General features: G+C 41.5%; 1 protein-coding gene across 2 annotated transcripts; it reads left to right on the top strand.

Moving 5' to 3' along the window:
• Positions 1–3,313: 3,313 nt before the first annotated feature.
• LOC147637995 (large ribosomal subunit protein P1z-like) lies at positions 3,314–4,742 on the top strand. 2 transcript variants are annotated; one of them, XM_086794744.1, is made up of 4 exons: positions 3,314–3,470; positions 4,084–4,207; positions 4,310–4,401; positions 4,488–4,742. In XM_086794744.1, exons 1-4 carry the CDS (start codon positions 3,402–3,404, stop codon positions 4,539–4,541), a joined length of 339 nt encoding a protein of 112 aa, XP_086650870.1. In that variant the 5' UTR covers positions 3,314–3,401; the 3' UTR covers positions 4,542–4,742. The 2 variants fall into 2 exon arrangements, with proteins under 2 accessions (XP_086650870.1, XP_086650879.1); XM_086794753.1 differs by lacking the exon at positions 3,314–3,470 and adding an exon at positions 3,574–3,920.
• Positions 4,743–16,849: the final 12,107 nt, after the last annotated feature.

Genomic DNA, 16,849 nt, shown 5'->3' with positions numbered 1-16,849 from the left:
GCAAACTTGTTTGTGATGCCTGAAAACGTGGTTTTGCTTTAAATTCAATGCGAAGTCGGTTGCCCCAGTATGCGGGCAGCGGAAGCAATGGCAAGAACCATGGCTGAAGACTACGATTTGAGATAAAATATAAGGAGTGATCCGTCATTTGTTTATTGATGATGATCGTGACTCTACATGGCTATCTATGGTTGAGATTCTAGACATTGTCTTCCATGTTTTTACTAGCTACTTCAGAGTTTTTATGTGTTTGTTCATAAGCTTCTAGAGCCTTTTTTGATGTAGCTCAATATTCTCGTGAATTCACTTAGAATTGCACTTTGTTTGCTCAAATTTGTGTAGTGAAAACCACATTATCACATAACTTATAGACTTGAAGGTGGAAGTCTATTTTTTCATACCCTCTTCATATAGTATGTGTCCATGAATGGATGATAAAATTGAAATTGGAATTGAATGTAACAAATTGAAAGGAGATTCCGGTGAAATTTTTTGGTCGATGTCAAATATAGGCAAATAATCTTCAACAAAGACCCATTTATAAATTGGCCTTCTTTTTGGGATCCCGTTTGCCATGCCCCGCTCGTTTTTTCAGTACGCTCGAAAGAAGTTGCTCAAAGGATGGCAGAACCCAACAATCATACTTGGCTCACAATAGGCATGTAGCCTAAATGTTTTTCACCTTGGATGGAGATAACTCTTTCAACTATGTCACACTTCCACAAATTATCAAACATTCACAACTATATCCTCGGATGTAACCTAAATGTTTTTCACCTTAGATGGAGATAACTCTTTCAACTATGTCACGCTTCCACAAATTATCAAGCATTCATAAGTATATTCTCAGATTAGTCCATGCTCATTTAAACTAAAAGCAATGCAACAAAAAATATCAATGTTAGCAATAATATTCTAATCATATGTTGATTGAGGTGGCACATATAATAAAGCCACCATACAAGATAATTATTAATCCATTACAAGCCTAAAAGTATAGATATCTCAAACACACTCGTATGATCAATTAGAGTAAACATGACTTTAATGTGTATCTTCTTTGTCTCCTTGTATCTCTCACAACAATTGTGGAAATTCACAAGCTATTGCATAGAACATCATATTTAACACAAATGAAAGCCTTGCACTCTTTTGTGGGTTCCTTATCCACCTATAATATTCATAGATCTTCATTCATCAATGTCGATAAACCATCCGATGTATTCATGGGGACTATGAATGCACCATTTTGGGCATACAATCTATAACAAAGATTTCAATGCATTTGTTACACATGCTTTTTACCTTAGTCAATGAAAAGAGGAATTCTGGGACACTACAAACAATATAATATCCTACATCCACATCTATTTATTACATCACCTACTCAAGACTTTTTGTCAAGCTCAAATCATCTTCTTGCTATTCATCCTCTTTATACAAATCATGCCAGGTTACACCACTCGCTCACTCACACAACAAGTGCGTTGACCATTTAAAGTTTGGTCCTCTCTATAGAAGGAGCCTTTGATTGTGATGAATAACCACCTCCATCTCAAACTAGTTTGCACTGGTTCACTCATAAACAAGTGCATTCACCATTGAGAGTGTGGTCCTCTTCATAGAGATTGTGATGGACCAACCACCTCCATCTCCTTAGTAAGCTGATTCTTACTCTTTTGTCTCAGATTGATAATGTCTAAAATTTGGAACTTCACATAGAGACAATCTTTGAGTCTTCACAATTGTAAAAAACATTTAATAATGAACGTACGTGCTTCTTACATATTTCATATCAACAAATAGACAAAGTCCAAGCAAAAAAAGGAGACAAGTGAAATCCATAATGTAATATCAAGATGAATACAATAAGTGTGCATTTCACCAAAATAGAAAACATTAGACAAACCCTTAAAAAATATTTGTGTCCAAAGTAGAAAGCCATGCTACCCAAAACTGTTGGTTTGCCCAGCAATGTCCCCCCTAAGCGCAATTTGTGAAAAGTAGAAAAGCCACGCTACCCAAAACTATTGGTTTGCCCCGCAATGTCCCCAAGCACAATTTGTGCAAAGTAGATAGCCCATGCTACCCAAAACTGTTGGTTTTCTGCTATTTCCTGCCAAGAGCTAGTGAAACCTATCCACCAAACACCCCCAAGTCTTGAGTGTGTAAGATATTTGAGATAAATCATCTTGAGAATAAATTATAGACTTAAATTTGCCGATCACCTCATGTTTTTCCAAAATTTCAGTGTATATATATATATATATATATATATATATATATATATAGATAGATAGATAGATAGATAGATAGATAGATAGAGAGAGAGATAGAGAGAGAGAGAGAGAGAGAGAGAGAGAGAGAGAGAGAGAGAGAGAGAGTATGCTCATTTATTAGGGGTGTCCCCGATAGAATGCACTAACATTAAACCTTAGCATCCACCATCCTTGCCCGCTACTAGATCTATAAACGATGCCCCTCCCACAATTGTGCTCGAACCTCGAATGCCTCCACCTCTCCACCCCTCTTCACCACTTCCTCCATCTCTCCTCGTCTCCTTTGGATCCTCTAACTGCACCAAAGCCTGCAACCTCCCTTTTTTGTCTCCACCTCTTCACCCCTCTCCTCCACTCCCTCCACCTCTCCTCCCATCCTCTATTTTTTTACCTTTTGGAGAGAAAAACACACCCCTAAAGATGTATTGGTGCCCCAATTGTTCAGTACCTAGAGATCATTATGGTTCTGTTGAAGTAGTTGGGTCCAAGGGCCACGTCACGAGATCTCTAGAGCGCATGGGGTAGGCCATGAGAACCTCTTAGGCCTCAGTGCATCCAAGAAACATCCATTGATTTTTGGATAAGAGTGCATCAAAGCATGTAACCTCCATCTTTAACACCCCAAAATCCTAATCTAACGAGGCTTTTACCCAAAACCCTAAACTGAGAATGTAATCATGTAATCATTGTGGTTGTGTGTTTGTGTGCGTGTGTGCGTGTGTGTGTGTGTGTGTGAGAGAGAGAGAGAGGTCATGTATTGCATGCGAGATAGCTTCATCATAGAAGGACATCGAGTCCCTGTGTTGCCTGCGAGACAAAGATCGACAAAGACCTATCGTCCATCATAGGGACAAAGAGGTTGTGTGTTGCCTGCAACATAAAGACCTCTCAAATAGAGAAGTCTCTCGGCCTCCAAGGAATCAAGCATGTGCAATTTGTAAGAGGAAGATTTTCTATTAGTAACCTTATGAAAATCATTGAAATCCCCTGCCTTCTAGCCTTCCTTGTCCGGTCAAGCGAAGCCTCGGTATGGTGTAAGTGTGAAAGGAATTCTAGGTTAGAGTGCAAATTTTTACGTTTTCTTTCCTGTCTGTTTTTTTTCGACTGGTGCTGGTCTCTGCAATGGCGATTAGCGAGCTGGCCTGCACGTATGCCTCCCTCATTCTCCATGACGACGGCATAGCCATCACGGTACTCTCTCTCTCTCTCTCTCTCTCTCTCTCTCTCTCTCGCCTATGGACAGGCTATGCATCGCCAGAGGGAACCCTAGTAAAACTTCGTGAGCAAACCAAACTGCTTGGAAAACCTGCTCTGGCGACTTGGTATGTTGCCTCATAAACTTTCTTTTTCTGGGTTACGATGATGCGCAACACTGCCAAGTTTTTTTTTGTGACCTTTAAGATGCGTGGTCCGGATGACTTCTTATCTGCATATCAGACACACGCATGACCTGCTTTTTGGATGTGTGTTTGCTTTGTATTCTGTTAGTCATGGATTTACATTTTTTTGCATAGCTTATGAGAAACTGCCTTTTCTTATATAGTGTGAAATGGATTATGGATTGAATCTCTCTCTTTGCAATGCTGCATTAAGAACAGAGATAAGATGCATATGTTATGCTGCACTAAGAACAGAGATAAGGTGCACTTCAATACAGTTATTTGAGCTACAGTTTATTGCTGCACACTGATTCTACATAACGCTGGTGAAAGCTGCCCTCTGGTTGCTTTGGTCTGGGCACGTTTATCTGCATGCAACCTTTGTAACATGACTCAATGCTAATTAAACGTGCTTCAAATTGCAGGCTGAGAAAATAGCCACTCTTGTGAAGGCTGCAAATGTCCAGGTGGAGTCTTACTGGCCTGCATTATTTGCCAAGCTCCTAGAGAAGCGTAGCGTGGAGGATCTGATAACAAATGTTGGTTCTGGTGGGTATTAAGGGTTGTTTTAATGTGTGAACCCCACTGATTTGCCCTTTCTTAAAAAACAAAAATTCTGGCCTATACTAACCTCAGCCTTACTGCTTGTAGGTGGTGGCGGAGCTGTGGTTGCTGTTGGTGGAGGTGCTGCTCCGGCTGCTGGTGGAGGTGCTGCAGCACCCCCTCCTGTTGAAGAGAAGAAGGTAGCAATTGATGGTTGTATGTCATATCTACAGAAGATTTCCTGTTATTGAAACATATCTCATGTTTACCCACTTCTTGTTCACAGGAGGAACCCAAGGAGGAAAGTGATGAAGATATGGGCTTCAGCTTGTTTGATTAAATTACCTTTTGCTGCATCTGCAGGAGGGATGAACCTGCCTGTTTACTCATTTTTGTAGGTTTCAACAGTATCGGCTGCTAGGCGAAAGTTGTTTTGAGGGTAATACAATGATGTTTTCAGCATAATGGTCAGTTTTATCAGCAAAATAACTGCTTTGACCTTGATGGGCTCTTTTATATGCATTTTTGGGCTTTTATTGTATCTTGTCCTTGCTGTGTATTGATGAATTGATGAACTCTCAATGTGGTCATGGTCTTACAGTAGTATAGAGGGAAATAATAGTAGTCAAATCAATTATACATCTGTTGTGCTATGTAGATGGTTATGGTGTAGGCTTTTCATGGAGTGTGCTCTTCACATGAGCAAACTATCTATTTGGTCTGTGCTGTGGTTGTGCTTGTGTGTGTGGTCCTGTCATGAAACCTTGCATGATAATATATGAACCACATCTGTATTAAGCTTGCTTGTACGGTGAATGTATGGAGGGAAATTTTAAGTAGGATGCTTTCTTTCATGTCTACTAACATGTAATTCTGCTTATGGCATTCATGCCCTAAATGTGTACGGTGTGTGGAAGGAGAGAAGTGCAGACAACCTCGCCATGGAAACGTGCATGATAATATATGAACCATGTCCATATTAAGCTTGCTTGTATGGTGAATGTATGGAGGGGCCTTTTAAGTAGGATTATAAAGTCTACACAAGACTAGGATTAGGGCTAGGGTCGTGTGCTAACCTAGGATTAGGATTAGGATTAGGGTTGAGGGCATAGTTGGGGCGTGGGCACTTGGGGTGTGGGCACTTGGAGGGTTCACATGTGGGCTAAGGGTGCTAGTAAGGAGAGGACCAATTGGCTAAGATCTTATAATTAATAGACTAGGGTTATCATGGGTAGAAGCTTTTAAAAAAAGTGGGAAAGTTTATAAGTAGAGCAAGGGCGAATAATTATTACTATGTAAGTGGCCTTAGGGGCACTTATTAGATAAGAGATCAAGTAGTCATGCGGTTGCCTGGGGTTAACAAGGTAGTGTGTAGGATCGTGTGGCCATGGAGCTACTAGGTGGGTGGTTTAGCCTAGTGGGAAGGGACACTAGGTTGCGGCCAACGAGGCTTGCGGCAATTAGACCTTAGGCTCAAGGGTGGTTTTAGGCAATGAACCATCTGGGTCAAGGATTATTTCACCTACAACCAAAACCCTAACAAGATTTCAAAGACCAACATTGTTGTACTCATCGCATGATCGTGATGGATTGTGGCTACTGCCACCGGCATCGTTTGTGGAGACCTCACATTGGTACCAGAGCTTGGATCTGAAAAGTACTAGAATCGAGGGCATGAAGGATGCACAAGATAGTATCCTTGAGCTGGTTGATTATGCAAGAAACCCATGGTTTCTTTGCATGGATGTGCGGGAAAGCAGGAAAGGGGGAAATCTCGTGTGCGGATGCGCAAGGATCTTAGAGAAGACAAAAAAGCTTTGTCATGCAAGATGAAAATCAAGGATCTCAGAGAAGATAAAAAGCTTTGTCATGCAAGCTGAAAATCGCCTCCTTCGTGAGCACAAAACCATGACATTTTTGGCCCCTTGCTTTTGCCTATTGATGAAGGCAGAATCTCGTGTGCGGATGCGCAAGGATCTCAGAAGATAAAAAAGCTTTGCCATGCAAGATGAAAATCAAGGATCTCAGAGAAGATATAAAGCCGTCATGCAAGCTGGAAATCGCCTCTTTGGTGAGCACAAAACCACGACATTTTTTGCCCCTTGCTCTTGCCTATTGATGAAGGCAAACGTGAATGGGCAAGTAAAGCAACTAGTGTGGTTGTGTCACACGAGGAGAGGAGGTGGATGTTGGCTTGATGCACATGAAAAAGATTTAGTTTTGATCATGAGGTTGAGCCAATCTAGGGCTAGCCAGCTATGAGCAACGCATGCAAACTAGGCAACAGCCAAGGCTTGTGCATGGCCAAGTGGTGTCCAGCCATAGGTAGTAGGACTAGACTGTGCACAATGTCTGCAGTCGGTTGGGGATGGCAGCAGCTCAACAATAGAAGCCCAACAGCTGTACAAGGTAGCCTGTGTGCAAACCGGAAGCCTGGCCTGCATGTTTGATGCACAGAACGGCAGGGCAACAAGGCAGCCTGTGTGCATGACGCAAGGTTGGGCTGCATGTTTGATACGCAGGGTGAGACAGGGTGGCAAAGGCAGATTGTGCTTGGATGGCATGTATGAATCACAGGGCAACAGGTGGCAGACTGGACAAGGGGCCGCACGACGTAGAACAAAGGGGGCTTTTATTTTAAGTCCTGGCTTTTTTAGAAATCACAAAACTAAAGATGGGCTTTCATAAGCTCACTTGCTCTTATAAATTCAACCTTGCCCTCTTTGGTGGATCATACTTACAGGTTTGTGCTGGCTCGGATCAACACCTTCTCCCACTGCTGAAAACTTCATCCTCGCCCTCTCCCTCGCCCTCTCACCTACCTTACAAGCTTTTTTCTTACCTTTCATTTCTTTTCGGCCCATAACCCGTTGCCTTTTTGTCGCTGTTTTTCTCCAAGTTTGCATACGGTTTCATGCGCACCGGAGTCAATGGACAATAATTTGTTGAAGTCAGATGATGGTAACAACGTGGAGTTGGTTGGTCGTGATGATTTTGAGCAAGAAAAGCCCTGGGATGGCTCGGATTTTATATGCCCACCTGCAGTTAGAATGGAAGATATACATGAACGCGTTATCCAGGATTCCTTGGGGGATGATAGCCTCGGACCCAAGCTTGAGCAGGTTGTCATGTTGTGTTAAAAGGCTCTTGCTAAGTGGGATTCAAGTTTGAATTTGCATACACATTGGTTAGTTCAAGAGTGGCTCAATTGTCTTGACTTTAGAGACTTAAGTCGTAATGCTTGTTTTTAGTTAAGCAGAGAATTTGATTGCTTCAAGGTTGGGTTGTAGGGGCCTATGATCATGCTTAATGGAGGTTTTATGTGGGGTGTGCTCTAGTGGTATGGGACCCTAGAGTGTACTCATGTAGGATCTCCCAAGGCTTCATGAGTTTTTGGTTTGGGATGCTTTATGCTTTGACATTGCTAACCTATGGTAAGTGTGAGGAGCAGTGTTGGTCTATGAGGGACAACAAGATAAGGAACTTTCTTGGTTGTTTTGCTAGGGCATGTTACCTGTAGGTTGATTCCTCACACACTCTCTTGTGATGGCCAAATGAAATTGATGCATCGGAATTGTACATGAGAGAGATGAGAAGTTTCGCTTCTTGATCTTAGATTGAATGTCTAGACTAGTTGGTGGTTGGTGGACTGTTCGATATTCTAGGGTGGACGTAGTTTCTCCACAAGGTTTTTTTGATGCTAGGACTTGGGAGTCATGTGTCACGTGCATCCCGTACTTGGATGCCACGTGGACATATCTGTACAAGTAGGTGTAGGACATGGGAGTGGAAACTGGTCCCTTGTGAGAAGCCCAGTCCAGGATGAGTCAGATAGGGTTCCACTCTAAGCAACCAAGGTTAGGTGTACAAGTCCCGTACGTGGTCTTGGTCAGGTGTGCAAGTCTGGCACATGAAGTAGTGCTAGTCCGTACTGTGAGTCACCCTTTGTAATGATGACGGGTGTTTCGAGTGTTTGGCTTATAGCAAAATACCAAGCATTTAAGACATAAAGCAGTAGTTGCATGTAGAAGAAGGGGCAACCCTTTGGGCTACCCTAGAAGAGGGTTTGAGACCCTTTCCTAAGAAGTAACCTTTGTGGTTCACTCTCTGGCCAAGGAAGCCCATGGCCAAGCCCTAAAGCCAAAACCATGGTTGGGCATGCTGTCGGTCAAGCCTGGGCAGCAAGGTGGCTAGCCTGTTAGCTAGCCCATGGGCAGCCAGCCCAGCAAGGTGGCTAGCCTAGGCAAGTTGGACAACAAGGCATGCTAGCATCATGGGCAGCCTACGTAGCCTAGACATAAGGGAAACATGTGCCTAGTTAACAGGTCGTGGAGTATTTTTTAGCATGCCGACAACCTCCTAAAGTCCACTGACCAACAGATTTGAGTACTATATAAAAAGCATAGTCTAGAAAGTCTTTTAGCATCTCATAATTCAAAAAGTGCTAAAGGTATTCAAGGGTTAGGACAACCGAGGGAATTCCTTAAGCAAAGGTGAAGATTGAAGGTCAAGAATCAGATCATCTACATGTTAACTGTCCATAGCAAGAGAAGATCTACAAAATTGAGTGTTTTTCTCATCATTCAATAAAGCAAAAATACACCATCCTTGATGGGGCCTTGTAGAGGGTATTTGGGACCCAGTTGGTTGTAATGTGCTTTGTTGTCTTCTCTCTCGCTCTCTTGCACTCTTACTTCCACTACTTTGTGCAATTGTTTGGAACCAAGGTGTTGAATATTTGTTATTTGAAGTATAATCATGTCTGTAAGCTTCTGCATGCTACAGTGGTATCAAAGCTGTGTCTTTTGGTAAAGAGATTCAACCAAGAAAAAGAAGTTTTTTTTTCGCTTGTGGTTGGTTTTCAGACACCGGTTGCATGCCCATTGCAGTGTGACTCGTGTGCCTCGAAGGATGGTTGGTTTATAGCCTTCGGAAGCGATCGAGAACGTCTCACACACAGAGTGGATGGTATTGTTGCGGTTCAGAAAAATCTTGACCACTCCCACTATGGCGGATTCCAGTATTGAGAGAGAGATCCAAGGAGAAACTATTTCCTCGATAGCGAATGCTTCTAGAAGCCAAGTCATCATGGATGACATGAACACCATGTTCTAAGAATTTATGGTGGATTCCAATGATGAGAGAGAGTACCAGATCCAAGCAGAAAATGTTTCCTCGTCGATATTGAATGCTTCTTGAAGCCAGGTCATCATTGATAACACGAACACCATGTTTCAAGAATTTATGCGCATCATCGCGCGGCAAGGGAAACATATGGAGAAATGCAGGGCTTCTATATAGGCCTTGGAGAAACAGATACCTCTTCAAGAAGCCTCGACACCCCTCCTTTGCCAGTCCCTCACCGAGCACCCTTTCCAGATCCATGCTTCGGCTATCTCCCTTGAGGAGTTAACAAAGCATTCTCGTGTGTTATATGAAATGTAGATACGGGAGGTAGAGCTTTGAGCACGTACCAACCCACGCTACTGCACTCAATGAGCAACCAATGACATATGGAGCACGAGCGATACATTGCACTTCTTGACGCAAGGTTAGTACTCATGACTTCCTTGACTCATCTTCACGAGAAGGTGGACTTTATTAAGTATAATAGTAAACTCGATCCCACAACTTCACTCTTGGATTCATTAGTTTGAAGCCTACTTTGCCACTGGTAGGAAGTCACACATAGAGAAGGTGGGGTCAACTAGTTGCTACATAGAAGGGGAAGCCATCTCATGGTGGATTCATTGGGCGCCCAAGTCAATTACAACTATGGAGTTGCTTACTATAGGTGGGTCAAGTTTGTTATTGATCTCAAGAAGCGGTTTCTACCGCCTCATTATCTTGAGTGTCTCGAGGATGAGTTTTGGGTCTGTGCATAATGCGCTATTTGTCCTTCAATTTGCAAAAACAAAGTCACTTAAGTTGGCTTTACACTTGTAGAAGTTTGACGTAGACAAAAGAAGACAATACCTATACGGTTTGGACATGTAGATGCAGTGGGATGTGTGCATGTTCGAACCAAAAACACACAGATTGAGTGACATGAAATCTACCAACGATATTCACCGCTGGTGGGACCTTTGTATAAACCCACCTAAAATGTGGAGAAACTCTTATCTTCATGAAATATTAAAAAAACCATCACCTTGTCTTAAAATATTTTAAATCGTTTTTTTGTCAGCACCTAACACAGTAAAAGAATGTTTTCCATAGGGCCTGTGTTAGACGTGGAGCACTAAAAAATTCTTTCCACCACCCCTACAACTAATGATTTTGAATGCTTGGAATAGACAAATACACAATCTTCTGGTTATTTTCTCAACTTGGTTCCACTTTTGAAACTCGAAACATCTTTGGCCTCCAAAAGAACACACCGTCTCTCATTTCTTCTTCCCTCCTTGATCCACAAAAGTGGTTAGCTCAGTCATCCACTTTTTGCTACTTCTTTCTCATACGTTTGTTAATCTCTCATGGCACCCGAAAGTGGACTGAAACGAGCAAGGAGCAGTATCTCATCTGTTGTGTTGTATAACATAAAAGACGAGAACGAAGAATGGATTTCCCAAGTATACAGGAAGTACTCTTGGGTCACTATGCACAGCCAGGAAAACATGGCCACTAACGAGTGAAGGGAAAGGCATCTGAAGACTTGGCCAAACATTGGAAAGGAAGGATCCTTGACTTCAAGATGGCACTAGGAGGGAAAACTGTCAAAGAAGTGTTGATCCATTATGTATTCATGCAAAAAGAGATCAACGTGCGTGGGACCATTGGAAGGACTTCCAAGACACAGACCACATTGTAAGTGCTTGTGTTTTGTATTTCAATATTGCAAATAAGGTGATTGATATACATTTTTCTGCCTTGCACAGATTTGTACCCATCCAATCTTCAGGAGTGGGAGCCTGCACAATGCTTGACGAGATTCTTGAATGTCGTACATGGTGAGGTGGGGGAATTTCAATATGAAGGTCGTGCACCAAGTGATCTCGCAAGAAGTAGAACATATTTCTATGACTCATTTTATACCTTGTCCACTCAATCGAGTCGACATGGAAAGTTGGAACGTATTCCTTTGCTTGCACTTGATAGTCCTGAGTGGCCATTGCTTGATACAGAAGTGATAGAGTCATACAGGACCAAAATGTTTAATGATATTAAATGTGCTATGAAGACTAGCATTGGTGCAAGAAATGTCCACTTAAGTTTGTTTGTTCCAATTGCATGCTTTGTTGATTTATTTTCTGATTGTAAACAATTGAGAAAAACTAGAACAACTTTTATGTGCAAAGATATAGATGAAGCCTGGCTTGATTATTTGTTTAACAAAGGTTGGAGAGTGAAATCATCAAAGGGAGATAATTTGATCGAATGTCGATTAAACACCTCCGACATTGCATTTCGGTGAGTGTTATATCATTCAAATGTCTTTTTGTGAAACAGTTACAAAGCTTATTTGATTATACTCGAAAAATTATCCTAATGATATTTTGGAATCAGATACTATATTGCGAGGCAACATCTGTGCATGTCATTTACTTATAGAAGGTGGTGATGGATCAAAAACAGCTGGGAAAGCATGGACCAAAGTTAAAATCATTACGATACATATTATTGTTTAAGTTAGAAGTCCGGATTGATCAGGATATTAATTGGTCTTTGTTTGCAGTGGTGTCAGGAAACTAATGGCCGCTTATGAGAGCCTGAGCATGGACATCGACACCCTGGAGCGAGCGACCATTCGAAGGGTTAGTGTGCCCAAATAAGATGATGGTTATAGCTGTGGGTGGAGGGTTGCTCTGAATGCATTGTTGCTGCTACTACGGAGCATTTTTCAGCTCCCTTCAGAGGATGTAAGCATTTTTCAGTTCCCATACGCATGCGTACTCTTGTTTATCTTCTTGTATATTGTCATGTTTATCTTATGCCTTGATGAATTGTGATGGCAGTTTCCATCCATGTCTTGTTACGTGGACCTAGACGTCCAAACGTTTAGGGAGACTGAATAGCTAAGTTTTATGCACTTGCTTGGGTTTTCAGATGGCTCGTGTAAGGCATACAGCTAGACCCAAGAACAATGCAGATCCCTCATCTAGTGGGAAGAAGATGGGCACTCTGAATGCCTCAAGATCGAGGAAATCAAGCAGTCCTTCTCGATTATCCAAAATGCAGCCTACAAAGGCGTTTTGTAGAGCATTCGCCAGTGCTGCGAGAAATCACATGATTTATGAAGCACCCGACTGCTGCTATTCCAAGATAACCTTTCCAGAGGCTTGTCAGGAGAATGTGGAAGGCATCGGCCCTGTTTTGCTTGCAGGAGACCTCATAGGATTGGATGATTGAATTTTTTTTGGATAGTTACGTTCTTGCGGCCCATGCACACAGGGTCACAGCGGTGATGAACAAAGATTTTTTCAGCCTAGTAGCCCTTCGTTTTAGATATGATAAGTTACTTAGGCCAGTTACATTTACTGATGCACGAATGGTGCAAATTTTGGATGTCCGTCCCATTCAAAAAGTGAGAATTGAAGAGGTGACGGAGGGAGTTTCAGAACATGAACATGAGACTCGGGTAAATTTTTGAACAAGCGCTCAAAGGGAACATCATGTGGCAATGCTTGCATTGCAAACAAAAAGAGAAAATATTCGCGCACTCCATGCTATGAATCGAGAGGCGTTTCAATTTTTGTTGTCGGAGTTCTATGTACCCTATCATATTAGAGAGCAAAGATGTTATTTTCCGATTCATGCTGAGGAGATAAACATTTTGTTTGATCCTAGAATTGAAGTCAATGACAAAGTGCTCAGATGTGTTTTAAGGTATACTCTTTTCTCTGTCCTCCCACAATTTTTCATTCTTGGCTCTTAAAAGTTTATGCCTAACTCTTGATATGTTTTCTTGTGAAGTTTTGTTATTTTGCAATGGCTCGAGGATGTACAGCATCGGGAGTTCCAGATTGATTCGCTAGTGCCAACACTTTTGCTAGTAGAGTCAGTTTCCTACCTTGATGTGCTGAACTGGTTTCAGGAGGTCCAGCTGGACGATGCTCAAGTAATTTTTTTGGCATATCATGAAAAGTGAGTTTGTCTCTGTATCTCTCTTGCATGATGTTTATACGAATCACCATATACGAGTTATATAGTGCTTCCTTTGGCACGTGCTCTCGCTTCACAGTGAATCGATTCACCACAATGCGAGGAGGTATTTTGTTTTTCATCTGGCTTGAAACTAATAGAAATCTATTTGGATGTGATGCAGTGCCCATTGGAGTCTTGTTCTAGTCGATGTGCAAGACAATGTTATTTACCTTGTAAATTCGACATCTGGTGTCCATGGCAATGGGTACACAATTAATAATTCACCATAACGCAAGAGCCATAACGCGAGAGAGGGTGGCCAAGAAAGCAATATGCACTTCCTCGCGTTATGTTGAATCCATTCACCATAACGCGAGATGAAGGGCCACTAAAAGCACAATAATTCTCCTCGCATTATGGTGAATTAATTGACACCAATGCGAGGTGGATTATCGTGAATCCTTTGCCCTTGTAATTCACCATAACGTGAGAGGCGGCGCCAAAGGATGAAAAAGTCCTCATGTAGCGGTGAATCAATTCACCATAACGCGAGTGAAAGTATATATATATATTGAAAACATTTATATGGGACATAGATGAAAGCTCTTGTTCTTTTAAAATCTTTTAAAGTTATATCATTGTTTTATAATATGTATTTCAATGATCAATTTTCTTCCACACTCTGTCTTGTCTTTGTCGTCTTAGCCATTCAGCATGATTTTGCCTCCCCTGTGAGGAGACATATATTTATCGTCTCCGTTCAGCCTGCATCTAAATCTATTGTTGTGGAGCATATATGTCTGATCAAAAGGATAGCAAGAATCTATTGTTCTACTAATTTCTTCAAGACATATATTGATCGTCTCCGTTCAGACTGTTTGATCTTCACACGAGCCCTCACTTGAATCCGCCTATACCACCACTGACATAGTTGCTTCATGGGATTACTTTTCTTCACTCCTCCTCCATGTTGAGTGGCCCTTTGATAGGCACAATGTGCTTGCCAATGAGATCTTTCCATGCCTTGGGTAGACCAAATCCCAAGGCTTCCACACTCTTCTGCAAAAAAGGGTCCATGTGCATGCAAAATGTGCTACAAATGCTCAACAACAACAAGACATTTAGTATCGTACAATATATTTTAAACAACAATAAAAACTCAAAGCTGTAGGTATTCAAGCAATAACCATGTATTGTGTTAAGTTTGTCGCACCCCATGCCTTTTCATAGCTAGTGTAGAACTCTGTCAACTACCTCAAATTTCTCAACATTCCCATCTTCAAACCTTGTTTTTTGCAACAAAGGTGCTAGGCGATCAAGTGCCAACCACGCTTTGGCCTTTGCCACCCTTGCTTGTCCTGAAGAGCCTCGATCAGGTACAGATGCATGAAGCTTCCTCCACACCTCAAAATCTGTACCCAGGTGACCTCTTTGGGTATGATTAGATAAGAACTTTCTGGCTTTTGCACCTCCAAAACATGGTTTGCTAGGAACATTTCCTGTCTTCCCCGATCTTCTCAAGTCCTTCTCAATCTTCACTTGACCACAATGTAAACCTGCATCTGAAAGCACTTGCTCTATTTTTTAATAGTTCTTTCACTCTCTAATGTTGGTTTCATAATCCATGCAAATTCGATGTACATGTAGACTAGTTTCTCAATTATTCTAACCAGCGCTTGATGCAAAACACAAATATGAACTCTGATCAAAGGGATAGCAAGAATTGGATCCCAATTAGGATCCACTCCTGGAGCATCACGATTTGGGGCTTCACGCCTATTACTGATTGCATTTAGGCATTTCCATTCTCTCTCTTTTCCTCCTTTGGAGACACCTCGTTCGGCCATGCAATACAAGCAAGGATACTTGGCCATTGCTCCTTGGGAAATACCAAACATGCATTTCAAGGTTTTAAGATCTGCAGCCAGGTGCCATTCAACCTCATATTCACCATATCCTTCTACATAAAGCTTTTCGCCGTTCGATTGCTGTTGGATAGTGGAAGGAAGCTCAATCTGGTTAAAGTACCACTTTAGAATTTCATGGGTCTCTGTTGGAACCTGTTAACAAGAGGGGCCAGTTAAATTGTCTACAACATGTAATGGATAGCAACATAATATACTTTTTTAAAAAATGGACAGCATGTCACCTCAAATGCAGCCAGCCAGCCAAATCTCATTTTTGGATTGTACACTAAAGTGCCTCTCATCAGCATTACTGATGCTTGCATCCAAATCTCTATTCATTAAAGTCAAGCTAACCCTTTCCAGCTTCTGTCCTTTGATCACCTCACTCTCATCAAGTTTTAAAACAAATTTCAGCCTTCCATTGCACTCATGTACACTGATGTCATAAATATTCACCATGGCCATTTGTAATTTTCGAACATCCATGATGAAATTGTTGAACTCTGTAAGCTCTATGATTTTCTATTCCTCGCTCTTTTTAGTCACTGTCAATGGACTAGACACGTGACAAGGCTCTCCAACAAGTTCGACCATTCCCAAGTTGAGAATATTTCGAGCTTTGTTCACGTGAAATGGTTTTGAAATGGAAATTATTGTTTTTTTTCCAAGCTTAGAATTGAAACCTTCTTTAACTTTATTAAACATCCTGTAAGACTTTGTGCTTATGCCAGCTATGCCACATATACCTTGTGCATCTGCAGGAGTGAATGCTTCACTCACCTTCTACAAGGATTGCTTTGCTATGTCTGATCGAAGTCTTGCAAACTTAGGATGATGTATTGCTGACTCTACGATGTCTTTTGTCAGAACTTTGTCAAATATATCAGAACCTTGCTCTTTTGGACCCACAACATCTGTGACCATGAAGCAACAACGATAGCTATTTCAGTCCATCATTCATCTAACTATACCACCCCCACACTCAATCCCCCATCTCCAAAAAAGGAACTAAAGATGAAAATGAAAAGTGAGTGCTCAAAGAAATTATAGATTCCAATACCTGCAAGCTTTTACACGACGCTTTGATTGGCCACCTCCAACATTGAGTTCTTCTAATGGTTTGAACTGTCTCTTGCGTAATCGAGCACCCAATGGTGTGTCTTTCAAATATTGTAATTTTTTGTTGTTGTTCAAGTTGTTTTCTAAGGTGTGCATTCTCACTCTCCAAAGTGAAATTATTGATTTCTCGAATTGCCAAAATTTCATTCTTCTCTTTAATAGTGTCCTGCATCTTACGAATAGTCTGCTGCCAAATGATCAATCTCTTTTTGTAACCTAGAACAAACTTTTGCTTTGTCCTCATATGAAGCTTGCAAAGCTGTTGTGATCGATGCCAAGTAAAAATTCGCACCTTCAAGCATTTTTATTCTGGCATCTCTATCACTCAAATGTATTTCAAAGATACTTTGACATTGGCCAAACAATCTTTTGCAATATCCAAGCAATCCATTTTCATCCTCACACAAAAACTTGAAGAAACTTGTCAACCCAAAGAATGATGGAGATTGAGAGGAGGTTGGATCTGGTGGGTAAATACTACCATCCAACCATAGGTGCATATTTTTCTTTCCTTCATTTCGAAGCTCAATAATGTGGG

Source organism: Cibotium barometz, chromosome 5 (assembly GCF_041138505.1).
Source record: "Cibotium barometz isolate CiBa-2024 chromosome 5, ASM4113850v1, whole genome shotgun sequence".
In the NCBI taxonomy this organism is placed as follows: domain Eukaryota; kingdom Viridiplantae; phylum Streptophyta; class Polypodiopsida; order Cyatheales; family Cibotiaceae; genus Cibotium; species Cibotium barometz.
Note: the sequence above shows the minus strand (reverse complement) of the source record. Positions and strands in the feature narration are given on the sequence as shown.